General features: G+C 37.3%; 1 protein-coding gene across 5 annotated transcripts in view; it reads right to left on the bottom strand.

Annotated features, from left to right (window-relative positions):
• Positions 1–12,134, bottom strand: part of ATG5 (autophagy related 5) — a 76,830-nt gene that overhangs the window by 40,990 nt on the left and 23,706 nt on the right. For all 5 annotated transcript variants that reach the window (XR_011095159.1, XM_068677796.1, XM_068677797.1 and 2 more), the window contains one exon: positions 4,279–4,373. Coding sequence is in view for 4 of the 5 variants with exons in the window: in XM_068677796.1 (XP_068533897.1) it covers positions 4,279–4,373 (95 nt within the window). In the remaining variant the exon portion in view is untranslated. The remainder of the gene's footprint in view (positions 1–4,278; positions 4,374–12,134) is intronic.

Genomic DNA, 12,134 nt, shown 5'->3' with positions numbered 1-12,134 from the left:
AAAATACTAGCTAGTGTTTAAGAAGACTGTAAAACTTCAGCACTGGTAAGCGATCTCTGATGACAGGCTTAGAGAGCTCCACTGATTCACCTTATCAAAGGAAACTGAAGCTACTTGAATTGGTCCTAAGTTAGTGAACTCAGAGGTTAGAAAGTCAGAAGGCTTTAAAGTGGTGGAAGGCAAAGCAAAATCTAGAAACTGGTGTTGAAGTCAGAAATTCAACCTTGAAATGCAATGAAGTTTTTCACTCAAAAGGAAAAAAAGATTGAATAATTAGTATAGAAGGACAGATTCATTATTGCTCGACTTGAAAATTTTACAGTGGATCCAATATTCTTCCAGAATAATGATTTTGATCAGTTTTTGGGTGCTTGTCATTACGTAAGCCAAACTGTGATACTGATTTGTATAATTACTGGCTTTGAATTGATCATTCAAGCTATGCAATTTATGTGGAAATAGTAATAAAAAGTTTTTCCTTGTTTGGGTAAGGGCTGTGCTTGGGCTTCCAATTCATTTATAGAGCCAGATATTAATAAGGTCTTAAAGTATTTAATTCTCCCCTCACATCTACCACGTCCTCCTTTAGATTTAAATGTCTACCACGTCCTCTATTTAGACATCTCAGAGATGCAATTTTGACATAAAGAGCAACGTGTTTGATTTAACCAGTGTATTATTAAGTATGGCAAATTTCAGGCACATTACTAAAGTGCTTACATATCATAACAATTCATCACTGCAAAGTTTAATCACACCACCTTATGGGACTTAAGATCGGAAAAGTCTGTTCAAAGTTTAAGCCTACTGTTCAATTAGGCAATAAAAATGAATAACCTAACCAAAATCCTTAGAAAACAGAGGCAAAGGAAAAGGTCATTTCAATACCATAGCATGTTCCAGTACCCAAATAAAGGAACAATCAGGCAATCCCAGATTTCCTTTCGGGCTGGCAAGCAGCCAGTAACTAGCCTGTCTTAAGCCAAGTGACAGTCTAGAAAAGCTCAGAAGAACTTGTCATAGTTATTCCATACTTCTCTGATTTTACTCTTGAGAATGAAATGCTATTTCAACTTTACATCCTATACACTTGAAGGATAGACTCCAGAGAAAGACAGATTGACAAGAAGAAAAAGGGAGAGAGCAACCAGGAACAAGTGGGTGAGCATGACTTGGGGAGAGTGCGGGCAGGCTGCCGTGACAGAGAGATCAAAACTCAGGGATAAGTACAAACCAGGCACACAACACCAACACGAGAGACTGAGAGCACTCCCATCTGCAGCATTAGATAGCACACCGTGGTTTACCAGAGTAGTCTCCACCAGCACGTAGAGACTCCTCTCCAATGTCTGACTAATATGCTTCAGTGCCTGGAGTCAGAGGTCCAACTGCAGGGCAGTGAAAACTTCCTGCTACCTACCAGCACATCGCTTGTTCAATTACATAGTGCAAAACCAACCAGTCTTAAGCACAGGGAAGAAGTCCTCAGGTCAAACTACCTATAATACTGCACAAGAAAAGCAGCACTCAAATGTATAACATACAGAAAACATTAAAAGAGAGAATAAAAGAATAATGTATAATAAAAGAAAATAGTAAAGAACAAGTAGAAAAGGCACTTCATTCAATAGCACTACCAGATAAAAGAGCTTTTGTGCAAACTCATTTGAAGACAGCAGCTTATACCTCTGAAGTGATATGGGGCACTTTTTTTTTTTTAAACACCTTGAAGTAAGAGTGTCACAAAAAAAAAATATCACTATTTCTATGCCATCTCTGGTAGAAAAAAATTCCAGCTATGTCAAAGCTTCATCTGGTGAAAGTTCCTTTGGACTACGATAGCTGGTAATGAAGTCTCCAAAATCTCACAGCTAAGTTAAAACTGCATTTGAACTGATAGTTAGTGACACAGTCTTCTTCTTCATCTTTTACGGTAGATGCAAGGATTCCAGTCCAATCTTAGCTTCTGCTCTTAAAAAAAAAAAAAGAGGTGCTGGACATAGGCTTAAAATTACCTGTGGTTAGTTTAGTTCTGACTTACTCAAGTATTATGTTCGTATTTTTGCCACCTCTTTCTCCCCCACATACCATCAGATTTGGATACCACACGAGGTATGATTCATATTATTCTTTAGAAATGTATTTTAATGCACAAGCTTTACAAATGAAAGAGCCTTTGAGTTTTGAAAATATCAGGCCTTCACTGAAAAGCATGTTAGATCATTTTATTGCATGCATTTTCAGCGTGTCTTTTTTAACTGCTGCAAAAACTCATTTTTCTTAGATACCGTTATCTAAGCACATTTCTTTGAAGGAAAACAAACTGCCTCACACAGCCAAGAAACACAATGCAGGCAGTTCCTTTCACAGATTTTTCTTCTAATATTTTGGGGATAATAGAAGGTGTAGAGAATAAGAGGAGGAACTCTCCCCTTTGAAGGCAACGTGTACTGAATTCCTGCCACCCACCCACACAGGTTTACTTATCTACAAAAATGTTATGTAAAAATACATAAGGAATGAAAGCCTAATTATTACAAATCCAGGCTAACCCGATCTTTGGGTATTTATGTAGGAATATGCAAGCAACCAATTAGAATGCAAAGCTGATTTTTGCCACCATTAAAATAATGTAAATGCTGTCAGGGTGGGGGTTAAATGTATCTTAAGAGTATTTTGATTCAATTATTTCCACACATGCACGTCTGTTACTAAGTACTGTAAATTTGTTAAAACTATAGAAATTACCTCCTTGTTTGGAGTCAAATTATAATCTCACTGTTCTCAGAGCTTTCTGAAATTTTCTCTGAACACTGACTATTATGATAAGCAGTAACCAGTGCACAAAGCAACACAGCAAACAAAAGATGCCAGAAACACCTGCATCCACCTTTAAAAAAAAAGGGAACATCACTGAAAATATTTAGAAATGTTAAGAACAGTAACACTGAAAATAATATAGACCAACCTTCTCAAAGGTTGTCTCAGCACCATCTCTATTTATGTTTGAGCTTCTGTTCTTAATTAGGCATTTGGAGCTTAAATTGTAGCAAGTAAGGGTTTCTGATAGAAAAGGCAACATGAATAAAGATAAGTACTACTGACTAAAGGCACGGATATTACTCTATTTTTAATATTTAAGTAAACTTTATTAGTACGAAATCATGTGATATCACAGAAAATTTCCCCCATGGCTTAGAAGTTCCTACCTTATTGAAACAACAAAATTCCACTTTGCATGCCCATGTATGTGGTTTTTATAAACAGACTTTTAAAAAAAAGCTATTGGAGAATAAACAACTTAGTTGTCAAGCAAACAAAATGTTGCGAGTGAACTGCTTTTCCAGATACATCTTTTGATACTTGCACTAACCTTGCCATCTGGTATGATCTCTGACAGAATAACTGACTTCCGTTCTCAATCTAAAGTTTCACTATGACAGTAAATATCTTATATCTAACATTAAAAATTATTTCAGTCCCACAGTAAGACTATATTAGCTTTATATATTTTAAATGAATCATTAAACCTGTTATAAAGCAGTATCACACCATTTAATGCTATGAATAGGAGACTTCTTTACAGTGACAGTTGCAATACTCGAGTGTAAATAGATGATAATGTTTCAAAAGACAGGTCAGAGAAGAATTGTTTAATTGATATTCTGTACATGCTTCTAAACACGCTTAGTTCTAAACCTCATCATGACCATAACGCTATAAAAACTAAAAGGACATCAAAGCATTTTAAGGTTTCCAAGGCCCCCAAAAAGACTATTAAGAAAATAGCACTGGTGTATTAAATTGGAAAAAATATTCAAAGCTAGCTTGGTATTTTAAAGTATACAGTTAAAAGACAAAGGTAAGAATCAGACGTAAGACCCATGCAGTATCTTTTGCCTTGTAATGCCAACAAGAAAAGCAACCTACACAGTGGTTAAGGGAAAAACTTGCTCTTCAAATGTTTGAGTTAGGCTTTTCAAAGCACATTTTGCATTCAAAGTCTCCATATTTAGCAATTACTTTTAATGACAGAATTTGTGTTTTTTATAAGTTTTCTAACCAGCTTTATCACATTTTCATGTATCACACATTATGACACAATGAATAGTAATTACCTATTAGAATAAATACAGTCCATCTTGTCCTTACTAATTCATACAAACTTTTACCATATGTTGGAAAAGGGATTGTGTAATTCTGAAAAGCCAAGATAATGATATTTGACACCTTAGTAAAACAGTTTGGTAAAATTGGTTTTATTTCATTGTGTCCTACCTGATAAATTCTAAATGGGATGTATCGAAATCCATTATCTTCTGGAGGATACTCCATGAGTTTTCGATTTATAGCCCAAAATTGCTCAAATTTATCTGTGAAGGTAAAAGCAGACTTTGTTAATACTAATAACATATATAATTCTTCAGCTACAAGAGGTAAGTGAGGCATGATTAGAACAACATGCAAATGCAAACTTCTTACAAGAATTTGGCCTGTATGAATTTTCTTTTCCCTACATTTCTCTACCCGATTTAGTCTCAAGGCAGAAGTAAGCCATCTGCATTGTCCTACGAAAACAGTGATATGGTGACTTACTGAACTGAAAGAGAAAGCAACTTGAAGTCATGTCACATCTCCCCCACTAAAGAATTAACAGGCCACGAATTATGGACTGCATTACCTCAATTAACAGTGCATTCTTCTACACTCTCTGCTATTACTGGTCCACATCGCCTCACAGCTTGTTAAAAACATCTACAACATCTAACTAGCCATAACTATCGGTGAGCAATAGGTGCAAAGCATAGACGAACGAGAAAGCAGTGGAAAAAGTTCTTGGAGAGTTTATATTTCAATATGTAAACCTTAAAATAATCTGCAGTCATGTATGATCTAATCTGAAAGTATACTGCCACTTTCATGACATAGCCTGAAAATAAGTTTGTTTGAAAAACTGTTTTGTACTATCCAAGTGACTAGGTTTGGTAAAACAGCCCAAGGCAGCACACAGTTTCATCCTGTTCAGGCAATACAAGAACTGAATGGAATATTGTGCTTAAGATGTATGAAGGACAACATAGGCCCAAAGGAGTAAATCCTTTTACAGAAGTAAATCAATTATTCAAATCAAGAAAACAATAGAAAAAATGACAAAGGAATACGAAGAGCTATGATAAACAAAACTTCAGGACAAATTGCAGCGGATGGCTCTTCAGAAAGAGCACAGACTCTGATTCTCTTTCCTCAGAGCAATGTTCAGGTGAGTCTTGGAGCGACTGACGGTGTAACTGGTACAGAATTCAGTCACTGTGAAGCAAGGTCAAGTTGAGAAATCTGTTCACTGAATAAAGATAACAATGCAACTGCCAAAAATTAAAAGAATCAGATTTGCTTCACTTGAGCATAGAGCACACAGATGCCTGTCAGCTTGCTAAAGGACACGGTTAACACTTAGGGCAGCTCTTAAGATGATGTTTTTCCTGACCAAATATGACACACAGCAGGAATTTCACAGGAACTGTACACAAACTTCTGCCAGGTATTCTGCAGCAGCATTTCCTGACGTTTATCTCAAAGTATTTCCACACCCTTTTTTCCTGATTAGCAGCAAGCACCTCTGGACAAGTATTTACCTGAACCACAGTCAGCACTACACGGCACCCGCCAGAAATGGGTGCTACCCTCGGGCTCACCAGCTGCAGATCTCAGCCAGGGGCCGTGACAACAATGGCCCTGGAGCTGGCTGTATCCAAGCAAACCTGCATTTGGAAACCCCAGCTGACACAGCCAGATGTTTACTCATAGTGTTTGTCACAAAAGCCAACTGCATCCTCCTCATGAGCTCTGTAAGAGGAAGGTAAGATCTAGCACACTTCCCTCAGAGTTGGGGACAGTGTTCAGAGAGTGGCTTACAGATGTCAGTACAGATCCTACCTTGATAAAAATAGATGTTAATTTACTTGTTCAACACTCACATTACAGTAACTAGGAAAGTTGAATTAACAGCTTATCTTCAAAATTCAACAGGGATGATCAACACATCTTATAGATTAGAAGAAATTCTAAGCAAGCAAGAGATTTATGCTAAGAAATCAAACATATTGTCCCCTTGTGGCATATCTTGCAAACAAGTGTATCTTTAAAGGACAAAAAATTGACCTTAGGCCATACACAGTCAGCCTGCTTCTCTTCTTCATTCCAGCCTCTCCACCTCAGAGGAAACCATGCAGATGGTGATGCATAAATACAAGAAACTACCTGAAGATCGGGGTGTTAGATGGTCCTAAAAGGCGTCATAGTGCTGCAAGTTCAGAATATAAATATGTGGGTTCTCACTTTTTACTGATCTTCTTCAAAAAGAACCAGGCATCACTATCTAAATAGATCATCCCATAAATGTTCTCTATCCTTTCTCATTTCAAGCTTGAAAAAAAGTAACAGCACTGCAGCTACAGACAAGGAGAGGCTGAGAGCTCTGTTGGGCCCGTTTAGCTCAGAGAAGAGAAGAAAGAGGGGATCTTATCAAAGTAAGTATCTGAAGGAAGGATGTCAAGAGGATGAGGCCAGACTCTTTTTCAGATCTGCCCAGCAACAGAACAAGAGGCAACAAACTGAAACCCAGGAAGTTCCAGCTGAATACGAGAAAACACCTCTTTGCTGTGAGGGTGACAGAGCACTGGCACAGGCTGCCCAGGGACGCTGTGAAGTCTCCTTCTCTGGAGATGTTCGAAACTTGCCTGGATGCCATCCTGCACAACATGCTTAAGGTGCCCTGCTGGGCAGGGAGGTTGGACCAGGTGATCTCCAGAGGTCCCTTCCAACCATTACAAGTCTGCATGTAATTCAGAAAGTTATGTAACATTTAGTATTTCACCTACTTTCTCTAACATAAAAGTGTCAAGTGTCAGAATCCACAAACACTTCCTCCTCCCTCTATTCCCCCAGCCAGCTGCTGATCATCTTATTTAAGGCAGTCAATTTATCTATTTACAATTATCATGTTCTTCTCTGAACACTTGGCCCATGGTCAAGACAAGCTCATTTTACCAAAATGTTTAAATTTCTAATAGCTTCTATAGTTTCTAAATGTAAGAGCAACAAGTCTATAGCAGTTGAACAATGAACTTGTTGCATTTTATAATGAAGTATGCTTTGCCAATGTACCTGATATCCAGGATGATGAAAAAAGCTCTTAGCAAATTAGCTAGATACAATGGAGCCAGACATCTTAAGACACATCTCTCCATGAAGACATCCAAGATAATTTATCCTCATAGCCTTCTACTGCTGTCCTCCAAACAACCTTCTATATATGCAATATTTTTAACGCAGGAAACTAAGTTGGGTGTAAGAAATGATCACAAAATTTTAAAGAAATCAGGAAAAGGCTAACCAGTTTACATACAGACACACAGGACCTGGCAAGAGCTTTTATTAGCATCAGCTGAATGCTGGAATTCTAAAGATTCAAAATCCAGATTAGATGCTTCGGCAGAAAACTTGAGATTCAAAGCTTAAAAACAAAAAAAAAATCCACAACACTAAAAAAACATCCTCCAAAATCCTCTTGAAAGTATGAGTGAAAGGATTCATTCTCCCATTTTTGGGTGTCAGTACCTCCTATTTATAGGAAAGAGACTTAAGGAAGCTATTAACACTACTAAAGCAATAAGAAAGACGTGAAGACAGAAAGTTACTGGCTTACTGGCTGCAAGTTTAACAATCAAAACCAAACTGATTTTTCAAGTCCGCGAACAAGGAAAAGTTCTGTACCTATCAGCAAAAGCACTTTGCACACTCATCTCCCTCCCTTCTGAAAAGGTTGTGCAGTCTGTGTGATATCTACACTCCCATAACAGTCAAGTCTGGTTACTTTTGCTTTCCATGATCTGTTTTCAAGAAAGTCCTTGACCAATGTGTTACAGAGTTTCTGTATTAGCAAAAAAACAGTACTCGCAAAAGGCAGATGTTCGTATCTGAAAAACAATATTTAACTTAAAGGCAATCAGATCCGAACAGAAATATGGCATTAGTGATAGCTGGAAAGCTTTAGATGACTCTAATCATATTTCTTAAACAAGAGCTTTATACACCTTTGCCTGAAGTTATATACAAAAACTCCTCATGGAGTTTTTTGTGAAAGATCAGAAAGTTAATAACCAAATAATGGAAAAGAGATCCAGTTGAAAAATCTCAACTATCACTGATATTTATAAATATTAATTTATTAGAAAAGCAGTCAGTGCACGTCTAAACACCAGATATTAGTCTTCGATATTAAAGAGATGTACAGAATCTATAAAAAACTTTGAAAATATGTATTTACATATATAGAAATAAGAGGTGACAAAACTGAAAGAACAATGTTATCCATAACAACAGTCTCAGTACACAAGCCAACTTAGCAACAAATTAAAGAGAACTCAAAAACTTACAAATAGAGCAAGCTACATATACATTTAGTGTTCAGAAATCTATCACTGAAATTGTTCATGCCTTTAAAAGTTCTCTTTAAAATAGTTTAAGACAGTTACAGGAAAATACTTTGAGACCTGCAGTTTCCTTCATTAAGCAAAATGGGAGATGCTTTAAAAGTCATTGAAATTAATCTAAATATGTAACAGTTGCATTGAAAAGATGTCTGTAACTCCAGTCATAGCTTAAAATACCTTTGTTGTTGTTAACAGACAGTAGCTGTTAAATCTAGTAATATTAAGCAACTTTAAGTAAGGAATATTACAGACTGAAATTTCCAAGGATGAGCTTCTTTCTCAGGCTGAGACGTGGGTGCAATATTCTTCAGACAATCAGGAAAAAAAGTCTTCATTCATGTTAGTGTCTTACAGTCATTCCTTGAAACTCAACCGCTGCCATGCTTCAAACGACAACTTGAATGTGGGTAATTATCACAGAACAACAAATTATATCTAGAGTAACTTCCAGTAAATCAGTGGTCGTAGTATATGGCCAGTCAAAAGAACAAAAAACCTTTTAAACTTATCAGAAGAAAAAAATATATTAATAATTAGGAATTAATTTGTGTATGTATTCAATATTGATGCGACTGTTATCAGGATACTGACTCCAGAACTGGATATTTTTCAAAAAGGCATATATGCATGATTTTTTTCTGTACTATTCAGGGCTGCTTATTAAAGCCATCTAGTTGTACAATTTAAAAAATGCTCAGAATTGAGCTGTAGCTCTAATTCCATGCAAACAATACCAATTTGCAGCTTGCATAAAAGCGTCCAATTCTTGAGTCCAAAAAAAAAACCCAACACTTTTCTATTCTCAGTGGTTCACCACTGTCGAATAACCATATGAACCACAGAAATGATGTGCAGCTAGATGCACTTGGGCAGAACCAACCATAACAGTAACAAAGATTCCAACTGATGCACCAGAATCATAGGAATAATTAGATTGGAAGTGCCTTTGGAGACTGAGCTTTGGAATAGACGCTCCTGTCTAAAATAAAGCTGCCTAAACAAAGCTGAATGAATTTGCTCAAGGCCTTATACAGTCAAGTTTTGACCGTCTCCAAGGTCAGATCGCTCTCTGGGCAATGGGTTCACATTTTTACTGCTTTCACTCCCCCCACTTACACCCCATCAGAATTCTTCCTGTCGCAACTCAAAACCATCTCTTCTACTTGCCCAACTCCACTGCCAATGGAGGCATGTCTAAGAGGAGTCAGACTCCACCTTCTCTAAAATTCCTTCCTTTAGGTACTGGAAGGCTGCTATTAGATCCATCTTCAGCCCCCTCTTCAGGCTAAACAACACGGTCTCTTCTAATATAATACGCTCCAGACCCTAGCAGCATTTCTGGACTCTCTTCTGTCTGCCAGCATCTCTTTTCTCCATGGGTCGCACGGTGGACGCAGCATTCCCACTGCATCTTTACTAGTGCTAAGCCAAAGGGAATAATTACTTCATCTTCTGGCTATATTCTGTGGGGGGACAATGGCTAAAGCAGCTCACTGCTTAATCTTCATTTCTGCAACAGCATGCTACAGACTAAGTGTATTTTCTATTGACTTGTGCTCTTACAAACACTATGTTTAACTGCTAAAGCTAGGAAGGAGTCCTTTCAAAATGTAGCATTAATTTAATTTCTGTATGGTTTCCAGAAAGGCCTAGGCTCCACGTACATATGTAATTCTGATATCTGATGAGCAATTTTAATCAATTTTATAAAAGGTTTTGTGCAGTATGCCTCAACTATGAAGCAGCTTTGTTGATATTTTAAATGCTTCAAAGCCATCTGCACTATCTAAAAACATTACGTACAGCTGGCTATTGTCATTTCTCAAATATTTAAAGACCTCACGCTAAATGACTTTTGGCCATCTAATAAACTCATTGTTTTTACTCATACAATAAAAACAGATAATTGAGACCATTGAGGACTTCAGGGAGACCCAGCTACACATCAGGCTTCTGTTGACAACCACAGTTCAGTGCCAGCCCTTCGAGAACACAATTTGGAATAGTGATATAGCATCACTAAAATTTAAGATGTTTTCCTTGCTTTCAGTTTTACACATTGCCACCATCCAGCTAAAAAAAATACACTTGCTTTTAGACGTTCAGGTTACTTGCATATTTTGACAGATCATGGCATATAATATAAATCCACCACTGAAGAGGGCAAACAAGCTTGTGTGCCCTTTCAGGCTGTCTTCAGACAAGAGTAACTATCAGATACGGAGAGAGAGGAAGTAGGTGACTGCTCTACTTAACGTGACGAAAGCTAGCTACAGAAATGTGAAAATATTCTTCACATCAGAGAAGTAACAACACTGAACATGAACTTACACATCTAAAGTAGTCACAATTTTGCTGTACAACTGCACAACAGTCATGACTCAAAAAAGTTTCTCCACAGGATGAGTTGCCCAGAAATCTTACTCATCCTCTAAATTCTCATTCAGTTGGCACTTTACTACACAACTCCACAGAAAAGTAGTAAAGATTGTAAAATTTGAAAGTAAAGAGCAGTAATAGTAAAATACAATGGACTATGAGATTCAGGGTTGACTACTTGGGTCTGTACATTCAGACTAATTCACCCCACCTTGCCTGCATGCACTACAGCACCAGTGTTTACAAGCACAGAAATCAGGAGAAACTTCCCCATGTACTGGTAGCTGTAAATTCTAGTTACAAAAACAGCAAATTTATAAGCCACATTATAAACCGAGATATGGATTAAATCCAGGGGAAAAAAAGGGGGGGGGATCTCCACCCTAATATTACATGGTTAGGTTGGAGATTTAGGTCTGAGATCAGTGCATTTAATGCATATACTCTTATGCTGTATTTTTGCATGAGTTTTCAAAGCAAAGTAGTGTTCTAAAGTTAAAGACCCAAAGCACATCGCTTAAGTTTTGTGGGTTATTTTTTTTTTTTGAAAGCTGTATGACAAAGCAGCATTTCATACTTCAGGTTATCTATCAGACCCCAAAAGGCATTTCCTCCCCCTTCTATTTTCCACAAAGGAACCACACCTTGCCACCATTCTTTTCACTTATTAAACATCCTCCCTAAAAAGAAGTTTCACTTTAAGTGCACTATTTCCTCAACACTACCTCCCCTCATTTCTAGGTCATCGATTTATCTGGAAAAAATTCAGGGGAAGAAAAACATGTAGGACTACTTTCTTTCCATTATTCAGATGTGAAAAAGCACACTTCCTACCTAAATTAAGCCTTCCGTGCAGCCTAAAAGCAGGAGATCTCAGTAGGTATTGTGACTTAAATTAAAAAGAAAGCACTGATCATTATTAAACAAAAAATCTTACCCATTTCTGAAACACAGCTCGCAGACTGTGCAAAAACAGAGCAGAAGGGCTTATTACAGACTTCCCTGACACTCCTGACAATTTTACCTATCTTCAGCCCTCTGCTCCAAATCCAGACAGCCCAAATACTTTACACAGGGTACTCAAGAGCAAAGAAGGTATTGTATGCAAGAAAATGGAGTGCCATATCTCTGTATAGATCTCTAAACTGCTTTGTTTTCCCCCGCATTTTTTTTTCCTCAAATACAGCTTTTCTTGTTAGGGAATCTTATATTAAGGTGTCTGTCACAAAAAAACATGAGTTTACCAGCAGAAAGTAACTTTGA

This window comes from Anas acuta, chromosome 3, assembly GCF_963932015.1.
Source record: "Anas acuta chromosome 3, bAnaAcu1.1, whole genome shotgun sequence".
Classification (NCBI taxonomy): domain Eukaryota; kingdom Metazoa; phylum Chordata; class Aves; order Anseriformes; family Anatidae; genus Anas; species Anas acuta.
Note: the sequence above shows the minus strand (reverse complement) of the source record. Positions and strands in the feature narration are given on the sequence as shown.